The sequence below is a fragment of the Falco rusticolus genome, chromosome 1, assembly GCF_015220075.1.
Source record: "Falco rusticolus isolate bFalRus1 chromosome 1, bFalRus1.pri, whole genome shotgun sequence".
Classification (NCBI taxonomy): domain Eukaryota; kingdom Metazoa; phylum Chordata; class Aves; order Falconiformes; family Falconidae; genus Falco; species Falco rusticolus.
The window spans coordinates 99,585,445-99,603,403 of record NC_051187.1 but is presented as its reverse complement, the minus strand read 5'-3'; the positions used below and the strand labels follow the sequence as shown (position 1 = coordinate 99,603,403).

General features: G+C 40.5%; 1 protein-coding gene across 4 annotated transcripts in view; it reads right to left on the bottom strand.

Annotated features, from left to right (window-relative positions):
- The window catches only part of C1H4orf19 (chromosome 1 C4orf19 homolog), a 93,165-nt gene that overhangs the window by 40,538 nt on the left and 34,668 nt on the right, over positions 1-17,959 (bottom strand). The window contains exons 3-4 of one of the 4 annotated variants that reach the window (XM_037390978.1): positions 12,377-12,424; positions 8,673-11,222 (exon numbers count right to left, since the gene is read on the bottom strand). The exons of 1 other annotated variant lie outside the window; for it this stretch is intronic. In XM_037390978.1, coding sequence (XP_037246875.1) covers positions 10,283-11,222; positions 12,377-12,408 — 972 coding nt within the window. In that variant the 5' untranslated portion in view covers positions 12,409-12,424 and the 3' untranslated portion in view covers positions 8,673-10,282. Of the gene's footprint in view, positions 1-8,672; positions 11,223-12,376; positions 12,441-17,959 lie in introns of those variants that run through there. 2 more of the 4 variants (XM_037390967.1, XR_005104776.1) reach the window with 2 other exon arrangements.

The following is a 17,959-nucleotide window of genomic DNA, read 5'->3' as shown; positions in this document are numbered from 1 at the left end:
AAAGCATGCCATAGTGTACTTGGTAGCTCATTGCCATTTTCTTTCTGAATTATCTCCTGATTTTTCACAGGTACAGAAACTTAGATGAAAATGGTACCTTATGATTTCTGTACTTGCCAATGTTTTGTGTGTGTCACGTGTGGAAAGACTTATTTCAGCCAGCAGGTTGTTAAAAACTTACTGTTGTTGTACTTACTGCATACTAATACAAAATTATGCGGGTTAAAAAGTGCCTTTTAAGAGATTATTCATCTCCTGATGTGAGGAGGACATATGGTCTGTTCTGGCTTGGTAATGCTGAAAGTGCCTGCTTGGTTGGGACATGAGACTCTCTCTCCTAAGGAACTGTTTCCTAGACTGTTTAATAGCTGTTAAGTGCTTCCACTTGTGCCCTAGATGTAGTCTGAAGTGCAAATCAGTTTGTATCTATTCAGCCAGGGCCTCTGTGCACTTTAGGCCCCTTCCTCCCTTTTCACTGCTAACTGTGTAATACTGCTGCTAATCAATACACAAGAAAACAGAGTGGTTAGGCCATGGCTATCTAATATTAATCAACAACATGTAAGACTTGGCCAGATAAAAGTTGGATTTAATTTTTTTTTCCCCCTCAGGGTTTTGTGGAGTCCTCTGTATTTTGGAATTTTGCATTTAGGTTCAAAGTACTGGAAGATGCTGGATGTCATTTCCATTTCTCTTGTTTTCTGTATCCTTGTTGATTTTTGTATTTTTCTTTTTCCTCTCCAGTTGTAGGGGGCATGCAGTAAGATGCTGCTGGTCTGTTTACTCTCACCACAATGTGATGGTGTCTTGCTCTGGACACACCATTTCTCCCCTTGGCACCACTGGTGGCAGGGCTGTCTGGCTGCTGAACTGCTGCTGCGCAGAGCTGCGAGGGCCCAGTCAGCCTTGGAGCTGCCTTTCTGCCAGGTTAGGATCATCTGGTGAGGGAAAACTTATAATAAAAGGATGTTTAAGGCTGCAGCAAGATGTGGAAAAGGAAGCTGAACAGTTTGGGAAAGTAGGAGTCTGTTCCTCTAGCTCTTGAAGGAAAGAAGATAGAAGAGGCACCAGCCAGGCCTGTAGTGCTGGAAGTATTAAGATGGCGGATGCCTGTGGAGAACCATCCTGGCAAGGTCTGAAAGCTGTCTGTGCTGTTAAAGTAAGTGATCTCTGAATTATCTGTGACCCGGGTGGGGTGGGTGGGTTGGTGATATATTTTGTTAGTATGTTTAGGTAAGGAGAGATATCACGTCACCTGTGACATGGATGTGCCTTAGTCCAGGGCCTGCTGTGTGGGTAGTGCTTGGCCATCTGTTTCTGCACAAGTAGTCAGGCTTGCTTTGCTTTGGTCTGTGCCTCCGTGGAGTAGGCCTGTTGTATCCTAACTGAAACACTTCTTAAATTGGGTCTGTGCAGCCCCTAGTGCTGTAGAGATGCAATGGCATTAAGTTTAGCTTGCAGCATTGCTGTCTTGTGCAAAGGAAGGTACATAGGCAAATGTATTTTTCTGTCCACATAATCCTGCACTTCTGTGTGTGTAAACCCTCAGATTCCCCTCCCCTACCACCCTTGTTAGCTGTTGTTTCCTTGCCTATTTTCAGTTAGTCATCCCAGTCTGGTTTCTTCTGGGCTGTAGAGTTAAGCAGTGGTGGGCAGGAGGCAGTCGTGCTTGTGCCGAGTGGTTGTGTTGGATGGTCTTGAAAGGGTGGTGATGGGGAATAGAGAGCGTTTGCTTCAGCAAACCTTTCATAGCTGTCAGCTTGCAGCAAAACAGCTGTTTTGCTGTTGCCCAATAACTAACAAACCTAGCTGATACCTGCTGGTACTGATGGCAGAGGGACAAGTGTAAAGGGGAGACAGTAACAGGAATATGAAAGACTGGAAAACCGTAGTGATAGTAAGGGCAGCAGCAGTTTGAGACAAACTTGTCTCTTAACTGTCCTAAAACACTAGCCATTGCTCCATGGGCGTTGCTATATATCCAGTTAGATACCCAGGTAATATGCTGTGATTTTTGCATTGAATAAGATAGAATTTTGAAATTATCATATGAAAATAGTGAGTATTTAACACTGGCCTTCAGTATTTTGATTGACAGTATTTTGATATAAAAACTGAAATCTTAGGAGAGTGTTAAATTAAAATACCCATAGTATTTCCCAAATCTTTTTTTCAAGGATTCTGCATTCCTGTGTGTGTATACACACAGACTTTGTGTCAGCTGCGAGCATGCTTTGCGTGGAGCAGTGGAAATATGTATTTGCTGGCAGCAGAGGGAGCTATTGAAGCTCAAAAAACTTGGGAGTGTCAGTGTGACAATAAATATAAAGCCCTAATTTAACTGGTGATGTGAGGTGCCTAACTGTCTCAGCAGTGGCATTTGGCTGCCCAGGTCTCTTGTGGCCCAGGAAGGGATGGGGTGAGGCAGGCACAGCAGTCCCCGGGCTCGGGGGCCTGGGCCGGGCGGTGGCCCGCCGGGAGGGGCTCGGCTCCCCGCCTGCCTGCGCCCTGCCGGCCGCCTGCAAGTAGCTGCGGCAGTTATCAAAAGGAACGACGTCAACTGCTCCCTGAGCCAACTTTTTAATCAAAGCAATGAGGAAGAACTGGATCTGTGTGGCGTATGTCAAAACAATAGTGGTGTGCAGCGGCTGGTAATTAACACTCATGCATGACTCTGGAAAAGTAATTCCCAGTCAGGGTGGAGTATGTGTAGTATTTTGTGGGACTTCTGATAATTCATCTTTGATTTTGATTAATGTTGCATCTTTAGTACAGTTCTTTTTTGCAGATGTTAATTGGATGAGTGTTGTATGCAAGTTTGTGTAAACAAGAGATTAATGAATGAAAGTTAACAATAACCAAAATCAGACAGTGGCATTGCTCTGGCAAAGTATGCTGCATATTTGTTAGATAACCACTGTGTTGCTTTTACCTGCTAAACTGAAGTTTATGAGGTTAAAAATCTGTAATATTTCCGAAGTTCTGGAGATGGATTCTAGAGAAACTTATACCACTTTTGGACACAGCAAAGTTTCCTTATACAACCCATCTTATGTTAGAAATACAGAAATTTACATGGCTCTCGTTTTTTCCCTGAAGACTGTATGGAGAAACTGACCTGAGGAATGCCCCTGAGTTCCTTTAATATCATCTTGTTTCTGAAAGAGGTTCTGTAGTGGGTTTGCATGGCAAGGTTTTGGTAGTGGGGTGGCTACTGTGAGAAGATCGCAGAAGTTTCCTCTGCATCCAACAGAGCCAGTGCCAGCTGGCTCCAAGACACTGGCCACTGGCCAAGGTTGAGCCCATGAGTGACAGTGGTAGTGCCTCTGGGATAGCATATTTAAGGGGGGTGTGTGTGTGGAATCTTCACAAAAAAAACTGCAGTGGAAGAGAGGAGTGAGAATGTGTGGGAGCAACAGCTCTGCAGACACCCAGGTCAGTGCAGGAGGAGGGGCAGGAGGGGTTCCAGGTGCCAGAGCAGGTGTTCCAGCAGGGATTCTCCTGCAGCCCATGGTGAAGCCCACGGTGGGGCAGGCTGTACCCCTGCAGCTCATGGAGGCTAACGGTGGAGCAGATACCCACCTGCAGCCCGGGGAGGACCCTATGCCAGAGCAGGTAGATGCCCTAAGGAGGCTGTGACCTGTAGGAAGCCCTTGCTGAAACAAGTTTGCTGTCAGGTCTTGTGACCCCCATGGGGGACCCATGCTGGAGCAGTCTGTTCCTGAAGGACTGCACCCTGTGGGAAAGACCCATGCTAGAGCAATTTGTGAAGAACTGTAGCCTGTGAGAAGGACTCATGTTGGAGAAGTTTATGAAGAGCTGTCTCCTGTGGAGGGACCCCACGTGCTGGAGTGGGGGAAGGAGCAGCAGAAACAAATGTGATGAACTGACAGTAACCCCCATTCCCTGCTCCCCTGTGCTGCTTGCCAGGGGAGGAGGTAGAGAAATTGGGAACTGTTAAGCCTGGGAAGAAGGGAGGGGTGGGGGGAAGGTTTTTTTTTTGTTTTGAATGGTAATCAATTAAACTAATTTTCCCCAAGTCAAGTCTGTATTGCCCATGACTGTGATTGCCAAGTGATGTCCCTGTCCTTATCTTGACCCACGAGCCTTTTATGTTTTCTCTCCCCTGTCCAGTTGAGGAGGGGAGTGACAGAGCGGCTTTGGTGGGCACCTGGCATTCAGAACCACCACAGGTTCTCAAGTGGAGAAGGGAAGTAAAGCTTTATTTAGATACCAACCTTTAGACATAAGATGGTAACAACTTAGGTTATTCATTCTTGGTCAAATTGCTACAGTTTGTCCTCGAGCACTTAAACAGTACTTTAATCTCATTCATACATTCATTTTGCTCTGTAGTCATCTTGCCTTTGTCACTTACATTCCTTTCCTTTTGCCTAAGTCTAGGTACATTATTTGCTATCACAGCTCGAAGTGTTAAGACCAGTGGGTAGCATGTGTGATCCTAGATTATTGAGAATCTGGCCATGCTTTGAGGTTAAGGTAAATAGTTGAGGGTGTTGCCTTGCTCCTTTCTGCTTCTGCACCCTCATAAAAATCAAGCTAATCTCTAGCTCAGAGTAAATCGAAGGGAGCTCAATGAGCAAACAAATTAAACTTCAGTCTTCATGTGACATGGTTTTATTGTACAGTTGGTTCAGTACTTCAGTCATCTGCAATCTGACGTTTTATTGGGATGTTGTGTTTCTTGAAAGACTTGTTTTTTCCTGTTTCACTACAGAATAAAATGTGTTTCGCTTGGTAATGTCCAGCTATTGAGTTATGAAGTACAGCAGAAACCTGTTAAATCCTGTTTAATATATAAAAACTTCAGTAAAGATTCAGAGCAGGGAACGGTGTAACCTTCATAGTTCATGATGGTTGTGAGATGACTGCTTGGGATCTGTACTTCAAGAACTGGATTAAAAACAAAATCAGGACAACTGTTGTCTTTTCTCTGTTTCATTGAGACAATCCTGTTCTTTGCATTAAGTTGTACGAGGGAGTATTTCTTTCCCCTGACTAAAGGAGGAAGAGGTGAGGAGTTGGGGAATTAAGTCTGTTTAATAAAGTTCTGTTGTGAAATTGGATTAAATTATGTTAACAAAGTTAAAATTGTATGTAACAAGAAAAATTTTAAGTTGTGTCTCTTATGTTAAGGCATAAAATTCCTATAATTATTTTAACCTCTTACAGAATACAGCATGCACACTTAATCTCAACACCTCATTGTTTGAAATGGAGAAAGTCCCAAAGGAGGTGGCACAGAGTTTGCAGAAGTGGTCAGTCAGTAGTTGGTACTATCGCTTGCAGTTACAGGCACTATGTCCTGTTTTCTGTTTGTCCAACTAGTTCAGTTACAGAATTGCCTGATCTGAAGTTCAGAAAATGATTGTGAAGGTTCAAAATTAAGAAAAGTTTAAAAACAAACCTCCCTGAGATGCCAGGTGAAGTTGTGAATGGAGAAGTCCTGAGACTGAGGTCTCTAGCTGTGTATGTGGATGCATGAAATTTGGAAATCCTGTCCAGGGAAGGAACTGAGGATTTTCTGTTTTAATTTCATAATGGCCATAATTGTATTTGTTGAGGGCAGTTTGTGTTGGAAAGACCAACGAAAAGGTTAATCTGCTTCTAACAATTATTCTTACACGTTGTATGATATAGGTGTTCTAAAACTTGGAAGGAGGACACAATGTCTGAAACAATTCTGTTGATAAAACTTCCTTTAAAAATAAATTAGTTTCTAATGTAGAATGACTTTGATAAATTTATTTTCTTGTGTATTCAGCATGTTGAACAAAGTTCTAATATGTTTAATTTTGAAGTATTGCTCTTGCACAACTCACATGGATTCCAATTTCCGTGTACATTCAAGGAGGGATATTACAAATCAAGATAAATAATCTATCAAGATTCGTTGTTTCAATGTAATTATAATGTACAATATAGACATTTCATAGAATCATAGAATCATTTAGGTTGGAAAAGACCTTCAAGATCAGAGTCCAACTGTAAACCTAACTTTGAATAAATGTATGAAATACCATATACACAGGTCTTAATAAATATGAAGTATTCTGTTCTATTTAGCAAAATGTGATACTTTGGCAAGAATTAATCTTTTGGAAAATTAAATCACATATAGGAAATTGAAACTACAATACAGCATAAGGCCAAGAATACTTTTTTACTTTTAAGTCAGTGCTTCTTATTTCATCATTTAAATGATGATAAAAAGTGGTATTTTTTGATTACTTTAAAGCAATCTAATCTGAAATATCTTTAGAAAATAGTAGACTTTCTATTACTGGATATTAATTTTTAATGGGAAGTCTCCATAGCAACGCTTGCCCAGTGGATTGCCTTTGTGCTTTAAAAGGGAGGAAAAATAATAAATAAATCTGTGCGGGATTTATTTATTTCCAGGTTTCTGCTTTCTTGTTAGGGTTTTGTTTGCTGAACTGAAGAATTCTGCAATATCAAATTTCAGGTTCTTCTGTTGCTCTGTAAACAAACTTCCCCCATAACGTTTTCTCTAGAAAATAATTAACTTCCCTGAATTGGGTGGACTGGGCCATTTTCCACTCCTGTTGTTGTATCTGGAATCTCTGCAGTGATCTGATTATTTTTTTTTTTTTTTTTCATAATCCAGTGGTAACCCACTGCTAAATGAGAAGGTGCTAAGCTTACTCTTAATTACTGTCTCATTGCTTATATATGGAAAGATTACAATTTCCATTTAAGTCGTGTTAGTAGCTTTGGTAGTAGTAGTGAGTGAAACATGAGCTTCCAAGATGCAAAATCTTTCACAGAAATACTAGCTCCTGTAAGTTCCCCATCCTGCTTGCCTGTTCTTTATTACTACATATGTCTTCACACTCACCTATATAGAATTACATCGAATACAGAAACAGTAAAAATAGATATTGGCCAGTCAGTCAGCTACCTCATTAATTCCTTTTGTATCAAAGGAAAACTAAAACATCTAAGCTGTACTTCCTAAGTGAAACCTCTGAATATAGGAAACATAATTGATTAGTGTCTGAAGTTATGGTGTTTGACATGAAGGAGGTGTCTTAAAAGCTGTGTAGTTTTTGAGAGAAGTATTAAAATACACAGTTTACTGTTGATTCCAGTAACTTTTTCTTCCTATATTTTGTTTTTTCAAGATACTAAACTTTACTCCCATAATTGCCTGAGCAAAATGGATTGTTCAAGCTGGCAGTGTTTGTGTTTCTTTGCATCAACATCTGATCAAACTGGGTAAGATTTGGTTCTCGTAATTATTTAAAGGCTGATTTTTATGGAGGAAATTGTGGTATTTAAAAATTATTTCTGAGATAATTGATTGTTTCACATTAATTGTGAAACATATACTGCTGTCTGAGAAACTACTAGGGATTCTTGACACTCAGCTGTGACACTATAGAGCTGAAGGGATATAAACACATACATAAATATAAAAACTTTTTTTAGCTGCACAAGACACTTTTAGATAGCAGATAAGAGAAGTCTGAATGTTGATGATTCCTCATAGGTTTGTTCTATGGAAGCTTTCCATATACTGCAGAGTTGAGGTATATATATGCCAGACAGTTTTGGTTTGTTTTTGTTTTGCTGTTGTGGGGGGTGTGTGTGTTTTTTTGGTTTTGGGGTTTTTTTTTGGTTTTTTTTTTGGTTATGAGAAGCATTGACCATTTGTTTCTTATGCAGTGAATATATTTCTTATGCAGTGAATATATTTGCGTTACAGTGATTCCTTCTTTATATTTAAGATCATGAAAACTAACTTGGGCTGCAAGAAATGTGATGTTTGTGGCTCAGCTGGTCTTTTGCAGAGGATTTAAGTCTGGTGGTCCACAGTTGTGGGCAGTTGTCTGTCGAAGTGATGCCTGGTTAGGAGTGTCCAGGGCACTGGCTGGGCTGACCAAATGCTCTCGTCGAGTCTGTTTTAATTCTTGGGAAGAAAGATGAAAACTTCCTGTGATTAGCACTCGGAGTTCAGGTTGGAGTTCAGGTTAGAAAAATCTAATTGAGTGGATATTGAAAAATCAAATAGGTTCAGTGGGATGTTTATTGCATAACTCTCTGATGGTTTTTTACATAAATAATTTTTCATGGTTTGTGTCATGGTGCAGCAGGCACTGGTGGCTCCCTGGGGCTGGGATTTGGTGAGCAGCAGAGGCTCCCCGGGGGACAACAGGGCTGGACTTCACAACCAGGGCCTGTCCTACTGCCCCAGCCAGGGAGCAGGGCAGGCTGGGGGGCACTGGGGCAATGCCAGCCCCCTGGGCATCAGGCACCTCCAGTGGAGCCAGGCTGTCAGCCTGCAGGTAGGCCCAGCTCGGCAGGGCCCATGGCTGAGCTGAGGCAGGGTCTGATGCCCTTGGGAAGGGGGGCTGACATGGGGTCCTGGGCCGGGCTGGGGAAGCTCTGGGGCAGTGGGCAGGGACAGTTAGGCCTGGTGATGCACTCCAGGGCCCTCACAATATAAAAGCAGACATATGCTATGTTCTGTCATAACCATAACTAGTCATATGCAATGTGCAAGTCGTTTTCGTTACAGTAATTTTTGATGCACAAACGTGCACATAAAACTTGTGTGTGCTTATGAAAATGCTTAAAGGACCTATTAAAGCAGGAGAGTGGTAGACAAATCAACAGTACTACAATACTTTAAAAACATATAAAGCTTTTTTATTTTCAGAAACAAGGTGGTGACTTTCACCTGTAGCTGTATGTAGTTCTAAAGCTGAGACTTCAGGATTTTTTTAATTGCTCCAAGGGTAACATTAAAGTTTTGAGAAACAGAAATCTTGATTTGGTCTTGCAGTATTTGGAGGAAAAGAGGGAATCTGCATTTAAACAAAAGTAATTTAAATATCTACACATAAGACTCGCATCCTTACATATGTTAATGGACTAGGATTCAGCATATACATGACTGGTGCTTTTCACGTATCTAATGAGGGCTATATCTTATAGTACTTCTTTTATGTAACATACAATCAGAAAATGCATAAAGCATAAAAGCTCCCAGATGACTTCTTTATATGATTAAAAAAATTTATTAAGATTTTATAACAAACTCAGAAAACACAAAATTTCTGTATAAAATGTCAAGCACTCTATTTCAACCATTAAGATCCAAATTTTGACGAATTGCCAGGTGAATTGGTTTCTACCTCCCCCCTGAAAGGTTAACATACTAGTCTTTAGATCAGAGGAAGAGTAAATACTCCAGGAATGCAGCTGATATTTTCAGGTCTTATGCTTAATGCAGCTTGGAAGCTAAATCCCTTTTCTGCTGTAAGTTTAAGGACTGAAGCAGAGCCAGGGAGGGGTCCACGCTGGCTCTTACTGTTTGTATATAAAAAAACCCCATATCTTGCTGGGGGTGTTTGAGATACAACCTGTTTGCAAACTGTTTGTTAAGGCAAGAGATGCGTGCCTGGAAAATTTAGCAGAGTTGAAAAGTCTTAGGCTGTACTTTTATAACAATTTTAATTTATGCAAACTAGCAGGACTGAGTTTGGATTCCTCTCTAGCACCTCTAAGAGTATGTGTGCTATTCTTATGTGAGCTACTTCAGCTCATGAAGCCAACAGAAAATTAGCCACTTTCTTAGATGTGTCTAGACTTCTTGCGGTTTTAATGAGCTGAAGCAGGTCACTTGGGGTATCAAAGAAATTCCAGGGGAGGCGTAAGGGAAGAGACAAGGTCCTAACACCAGCTGCACATGCACGGTTGTAGGCTTAATCCAGAATGGAACCTTAACTGCAGTGAAGTGCAAGCCAAGCTGCCTTCCCTATTTCATACTTCATTAGATCATAGAACTTTGGGTCAGTTTCTTCTTTTTTGTGCTAACATGATGAAAAACTGTGATTTCTAACTCCATGGCTTCCATAGTTCTGTTGTAAATAATGGAAGTTTTCTGAACCTGGAACATGTTGTGTGCACAGACCTTCTGGAGGGTCAAAACCAAAGGAAACATTTGCACGAGTCCAGGTGAGGTGGGTATAAAGCAGAATATCCTATGCAGAAGAAATGATGCTTTGCTCTCCTGGCTGGCCTCATGGAGAAGTGTGTTAGTATTGCCGTTAGTGAAGGGAACACTTCTGTACCGCAGGCAGTAGAAACTGAAAGGCTGTATAAAACAGCTGAAGGGCCAGAGGTTTAGTCTCAATTCCTTTTATATATGCTGTTCACAGCAGCTGTCACATGCTTATATAGATCCAGAAATGAAATCTGGATCTTACCCAGTGTATTAGAAAGAAACCTTCATCTAGTACTCATCGTCATCTTCCAGGTCTTCCCCTGCAGTTGCAGCCTCCAGTGCAGCCAGAGCTGCTGCAACTTCTGCATCTTCATCTTCAGTTTCTCCATTAATGTCTTTATATTTGGGGTGTGTGGGTGCCTGTGCTACTTTGGTAACAGCCACAGCAGTGATACTACCAGTAATACCCTCACTCAAACTTGTGGAGTAAGTTTTAAAAGGTTCAATACTGCTCTCCTTCATAGGCAAAGGTGGGATTACACAAAAGTCCTGGTCCTGTATTGCTGAAGGCCCAGCATTTTGGTCTGAATGTGCACAATTGACTGGAAAGCTATATTTTTCAACATAGTTCCTGGTTTGTTTGCCATTTTGGGGATAATCAACATCTGGCAGTTGTATGGCATTGTCTTGTGTCTCCAATATTGCACTTCCTTTGTCTTCTGCAGACCCAGAGTTCTCATCTTGAATACTGTTTGGTTCATTGCAGGCTGCCTTTGCCTGCCTACCTGCCTCTAGTTCAAGTTCCTGCCCAGACCTATTTGATTTGGTGTAGAAGTCTTTATTGGTGACTAAAGAAGCCTCTGACTGGCTGGATGTTCCCTGTTCACTGGCTTCTTTCACTGTGTTTGTGTTGGGGTTGAGCATGGAGTGCACTCCAGCACAGGAGGTGCCACTATTGACTGCAACATCAAGCTTTGCAACACACTTCACAAGTCCATCTTCTTGAAAATCATTGCCTCTGTGGTTCCAGAGAGTTTCTTTTGTGCTATTTACCTGATTTCTATTTTCTGGTCTATTTAGCTCATCCTTCTGGAGTTCATTTTTACATTCTTGAATTTTACTGTTCTCTTTGAATTTGGATTTATTGCCACCTTGCTCATTGTGTTCATAGCTGTTTACTTCATGAATGCGTCCAGGCGACTGTACTTCTTCTGGATCAAAAATATAGCTGGAGTAAGGAAAATTTGTAGAAGAAATGTTAATTATGCTGTTAATCAATAGAATTAAAAGAAGCATTAAGCTTAATTTTTAAGCTGGAGATCTTGAGGACCTGGTGTCACTAAACTTTACCTGGTGTCACTAAACTTTACCTGGGGTCCCGAGAATGAGCTAAACCAAATGGAAATGCTGAACTGTGCTGTAGGCTGCTGTCTCCCAGGACTAATCTTAACTAACCCCTGTAGTGAGATTCATGAGGGGCATAAGGAGGATATCAGACAACTGTGTGCTGGTTGTTGCATGTTTCCAGCTTTATTTTTTATTTTCTCTGGGGGGTTGATTAGCCAATAGTCATCACATAGATTGTTAATTAATATGTCCTCATGTAGCTGCTAAAATATGTCCCTTTTTTTTTTTTCCTGGTGTTTTTCCTTTGAAGCCTTATCTCTTTGCCCTTTTCCTTTTTGTGCTCTCCTTTTTCCTTTCTTCATTTTTCCTCTTGTTCCATATTTTCCTTGACTTGCTTCTTGCAGAGTGTGTCTCTCTTCTTTATTTCCCCTCTTTCTCTCATAGCACCAATTTTCTTTCCCACTTCCTTACTTGTTCTAGAGGTGTGGCCAAAGGAAGGAGTAACTGTCAAATGTCAAAAAAACTGTCAAATGTTGTCAAATATCAAACAAACAAATAGAAAGTGTCTTTCTAAAACTAGTCAGTCTTGCTCTCCAGGGAGATTTCTAATGTGGGAATTATTCCCACAACTAACTATGCTTCCATCATAGCATTTAAGCAAGGATCTGTGGTTGGGTTTCATTGCTTAGGAGAAAGGGAGGATCTGATAATGTATGTGTTCTTTGTTTTACTGAATTGAGGGAAGCTCATGCTACCTAAATGAGAAAAGGCTTTGCTAAAGATGTTTTCAATGCTGCACAATTTTTGTGTGGGATAGAAATTATAGAAATGGACCTCAATTACAGTAAATCAAAATTACATTCCCAGGAAATCAGTATGCCTATACTCTGGCGTGACTTTAAAGAATACCAGAAACTTTTGGGAAACTCCAATCTTGCAAATGGGCTTAATTTAAGCAACAGGTGTAGGGGAGAACAGACACATATTTTAATGCATTTCTTTTATCCAGTCTAAGCAGCTCTTGTTCTGTTGTACCTTTGTATCATTTTGCAGCACCTGCACCCCATCTGGATTTTCTTTAATCTGGAAAGAGAGAGAGGGAAGGCAAGGGAGAGGGAAGGTGAGTGAAGCATTATGAAATCAGTACATGGGCAATTGCATTGAAAATTATGCTCATGTTTAGAAGGGTTTTATTACCTAAAAAGAAAGATGCCTACGTAAGAATGGATGCAGTATGGTTCAAGGTCTTTCTAGGTTGCTTACTTGAGTTGACAGGGGCCTTTAGTTGGGGAAGAATTTAACAGTTCTTAAACAGATAGCAGTGTTCTCTCAGAACAGTTTGCTAAGCAATTTTAGGACTTGGAGGCTCCTAAGTCAGAGTAGTGGGGCGTATTTGGGGGATTTATTTATTTATTTATTTGGCAGCTATTGCCGGACTTCTCTTCCGTGAATTTGACAAGTTGCTTTTTGAACTCCAGTAAACTGCTAGCATCTACAGCATCCATTATTCGGGAGTTTCACAGCCCAGCCTTGCCTTGTGAAGAAGCACTGGCTTTTGTTTGACTTGAACCTGGTTCTTACTAGCAGCATTTGATGCTTTCTGTTTCTTGTATTGGAACAGGTGGTGAGCATCATGTCCTGTTATCACTACAGTACAGGTCCTGTACTGCCTCTTCAGTTCTGATATGCAATCTGAAGAATCCTCATATTTTTAAATGTTACACACACTGACATTGCTTCATGCCTATAGATTGTCCTTGGTGTGTTTGTCCAAGTCTTTGGCTTTTCAACATCCTTCTTAGATGAGGTGTGGGAACCACAGATGCAGAGTTCTCTGTGTATGGGGAACCACAGATTCCTTCTTTCCTAGTAACTCCTGTCCCAACTCAGTTGGCTCTGACAGCTACTGGGCTACTAGCCTACGTATTGCTGGGATTGGCACTTTATTATATGTGGAGTGTTGCACCTGCTTTTTACTGTAGTAAATTCTTAAAGAGTTTTACTACAACTAGCAGAGTGTTTGTGTTTTGCTACATCTCTGTATATTGCAAGCTGATTTTGTATGTGTGTCATTGCCTGACACAGTGAGATGCTAAGAGCTATCTCTTACACGCTTCATATGCCAAGGTCTTTTACTATGGGAAGAAATAGTTTGCTAACTTGGAGCCTTGAGGACTTTCATGTTTGGAACCTAACGTGAAGATGCAGATCTGAACATCCCCAAATCCTACAAAACTCATTAGTCTTCATGGATCGGGGCTATCTTATTTCTAATTAATCAAGTCAAGACAGGTTGTTAATATAGTTGTCCATTGTTATTCAGGCTCTTTCTTTTTCTCCAACCTCACATGCTTTTGCCATTGCCTAAGGACAGCAGCTCACTTGCCATAAAAGAGAAATTGATGATGCAAGGTCAGGGTATTTTCTAGAGTGATTTATTCACAAAACACCAAAGGAAAGTAGTGTTGATTTATTCTTACCAGGCATGGCCTGAACCTCACACCAGTGATAATGCTAGCAGAAATTACGATCAGGACTCTGCTGTATGGGCTTATTGTCTCACTTTTTTTCCTCTAAAATCTGACTTTCTCTGGTATTAGCACTTAACAAAATGCCTGATGTCAAGCCTCTCATTCTTGGAGCTTCTAAGGACCAGCCATCCTTCAGCAGCTGGTTTTAGCTGGTGTATAGCTGATCCTATCTATCCTTGTTGTTGCCTGCAAATGAGCTGTTCTGGAGCAGAAACTTCGATTAGAAGTAGCAAGCTTGCTGTAGCTCAGTGCCTGCTGGGATGGCTTGTAAGCCAGCTGCTTTGCTTCCTCTGTCTTGGTGCTGCTTTCCTGTCTTCCTTAAATGCAGTGTCCCTTCCACACCTCTGCTGATCTTGTGCTCTATGTTGTTATCCTCCACCACTCAACAATGTCGTAACAGGATTTCTGATACAGGGGTTTTTATCTGAAGAGGAGGTAGTAACTGGTGAGGTGGTCATGAGTACTGGCTTTCCTTATGTGCAGTTTCTGAAGTACCTATGTGTCTGGATGGGTTTGACTAGATATGGGGCTTATTTGAGCTGGCTGGCATAGCCATCTTTTCCAGCCAAAGAGGAATTCTTAATACAATTTGCTTTGATTGTGTTAAAAGCCGAATTAGCTATAGCCCTTCTTTAGTTTAAGATTGATATGAAGTTAATTCAGTTGAGCTAATCCCTGTGTCAACACTTGGTTTGGTTTGACTGACATCTTTAGTTTTAGCTTAAACCTGCATATAAATTGAGAGGACAAAAAGTGCATAAAGTTGACCAGCTGTTGATACACTCAACCTTCAAGTTGCAGTGGCTGGTAGGTTACCATGTGTTAGATAAGTGACGTGATCTCTGTTCATGGGAAAGTCAATGTAACTTGACTTATGGTAAGCCTCTTCCTATTCAGTCTTACCATCCCTCATGCTTGCCATGGTCTAGGAGTATGTTGATTATTATTTCGACTCTGCTAAATCACGATAACTTCAGTGGCTGTCAGTTGCCATGTGAGCCTACTGAAATGCCCACACAGCCTTTGGCTTGACTTTAAGGTTTATAGGTTTGGTGAAAACAGTCCCAGTTTATATGTAGACCAGTTCTCAGAAGAGATACTGCTTCTAGCTGGGTGGGGGCACTTCAGGTCAGGCTGCTTGTCTTCAAACTTTTTTCTGACAAATTTCCTATTCAGTGCTTTTACTTATAACTGTTTATAATTTTTAAAGTGCAAAATCTTGCTTATAGGTTTTAAACATTGGGAAGTGCTAACTGCTGTCCTTTATTCTGTCGTAAAGGTGCTTGTCATTGTCATCGAAGGCAATTACAAATGGAAATTACTGTTGTTGTTTTCATAGGAAGCACTTTCCTGGTTGTGTTTTTTAATTACAGTTACTGTTTGAATTATCTCTGTGCTACTGTGTTAAGTTTTTCTACTGATTAGTTACAACTGCATCTGTCCTCTGGCATGAATAAACTATTGCATATGGAAAATACTTTAGTTGTATTATCTTATAAATTATTTCACATGCCTGAAATAGGAATATGGTTTTACAATATCACTGTCTGAACAGTGGTTTGGTTTTTCGCTTATCCTTTTCTTCCATATTTTTAATAATCTTTTAAGTCAAGTTGAAAAGTAATTCTAGGGAACAAATTGCTTCTATAGTATGAAAAGGCATGCTTTAATCCTACTTATCTTGTTTTAGGTACCTTGCCCCAAAGACTTGTGTATTGTTTGATGTTCATAGTTCCATTAATGGACAGGTAGTATTAATAAGCTCCTCTCTGGAGCAGTTTGAATCAAGCACATGCTATAGACTTGCAACAGAAAAGGTTAGAGAGCTCAAGCAGTGCATAATGATATGCTGATACTGAGTTTAGAAACATTGCATCCTCTTATGATCAAACTTTTTTGCCTTTTTATATGATGTTTATTCTGTTATCTATTCTGTGCTGCTAAATTGATTAGATAATTTGAGATGAATGTGATGTGATGCAGAATACTCTGTTGCAGAACACTAATATTTATATCCTCAGAATTCAGACCGAACTGCCATTAATCCTAGACACCATTCATTCTCAACCATGAAGTTCCTGAAGGCCTGTAAATTTCAGTCACTGGTTTTTGAGTCATTTAATCCTGAACACTGACATATCATCTGGCATTAAAGCTCTACTAAAATGTTAAATACATATATTTATTTGTTGTTTTAGACATGCACTGGAACACTTGGGGCATTTACAGGAAGGAGATGGAGCTGTTTGGGCGAGAGGAATGAAGGAGGCCTAGAATTAATTTTTTTTTTGCTCTGCTAAATCTTGAACTTTCACCTTCCAGCTTTGAGTAGCTGCTCAATCTTCTAAAGTGTGTATCTGAGGTTGAGCTTGTACCAGTTTTACAAAATAATCAGATTCTTGCAGCATGAGAGAGTAGGGATAGCCTTATGGCTTGCACATTCAGTGTAAGTGCTTGCTTCAGTTAAAGTTTTATAATACTTTTCTTCAGTGAAAGAGATGGAAGAAGCCCAGCTCTATGTGTTTCCTTCAGCCACCCCAGCAGACCCTTAGGTGACCACGCAAAAGATAGTCTAGATATAATGTCCTTGCAATGTATTAAATGAATGTTCACAGAGAGACCAGGAGGACCTGATGTTACAAAATAATTAATTTATTCCTTTAAAGGAAAATGATACAGAAGAGCAACTATTCTAAAATCAGTTGGAAAAAATGCTACTATGGAACGAGGTAGTAATCAGCCTTAATTTGAGGAGAAGAGAACACCAATCCCACCAGTAAAATAAATGCTGAAAAAGGGGAGGCTGTTAAATATTTTTATGGTGACACCTGCTAAGAGAATGAAATGGAACTTTTCTTAAAGTGTGAGACCTTGCTGACACTAACAAGAATGGTGTCTGACTCCAAAAATGTAAGCTTGCATTTCAAGCCACAATGTGCTTTAAGAAGAGTTTGCTTTGCTTTATCAGGTTCGAGAAACACAACTTATCTGATATTAAGTTATATAGTAACATAGCTTCTATTATCTATTTAAACTGTAGCTGTGTTATGAATAAATAAAAAAAAATGAAGTAAAATGTCATGAAAAGGGAAGGAGAAATATTTTTGAGAAATAAAAATGGTTTGACAGACTTTCTTGATATTCTTGGAAGTTTACACAGAAGCACAAAACCTCCAATCTTATTTTTTTGTGGTGTATTTTTTCTTCTGTCTTGATTTAAAAAAAAACCACCAACAAACAACAAAAAAAACCCCAAAACCCTGCAAGAGTAAAGGCAGAAAGCTGAGGGAGAGCATATTAAAACAGCTTTTCTAGTAGGTCTTAAACTGATAAACTCTGGCTTTGTGACTTTTGATCTGGGTCATTCTTTTTGTTGGGTTTTTTGTTTTTTGTTTGGTTTGGGGTTTTCCTCCCCCACACCCATGGTGTTTTATGAGATTTTGTGTTTCTTTGGCTCTTCTCTCTCCTCCATATTTTCCCACTCTAGATTATAAAATAACGAGTATTTTTTTCCTACATGTGTATAATCTGGGCTGCTGAGACCAGATGATGCATCTCCCAGGGGCCTGGGGCACCTCTTTCTGATGACTTTTTCCAGTAGAGGCACCTTTCAGACTAGACCCTGCTGGTGTCTGCCCCATCAGTCTGCTGTGCTTTGCACTCCTCAGTGAAACCTGTCCATTCTGAGGCTACTAGCCTGAGCTACCAGTCTCTGTGCAAGGGAAAGGAGCCCTTGCTCATCAGAATTAAGCCTGGCTGTTGCACTACTGACAAAACCACAATTTACTTAGTGGGGTTTTTTTTGCTAGCAAGATCTCATATAGATGCCAAATGCTAACCAGCTAGGAGGCATATTCACAGGAGCAAATGTTGGAAGAGAAAGTGTTTACAGAAGGAACATGAAGAATTTGAGGTGGGAATAACCTTGGAGAGCTGTAGCACTTGGCAAGCTTCTCCTAATGGGAGGTGTGGTTTGCCTTCTGTGCTGAGTAGTCATTCACAATTCTCAGATTTCAGAGGCTGTCCTCAGCATGTGCCAAGGTCTGAGAAAGGGTTAGGTGTGTCTGGACTGGAGGAGGGACAGGCA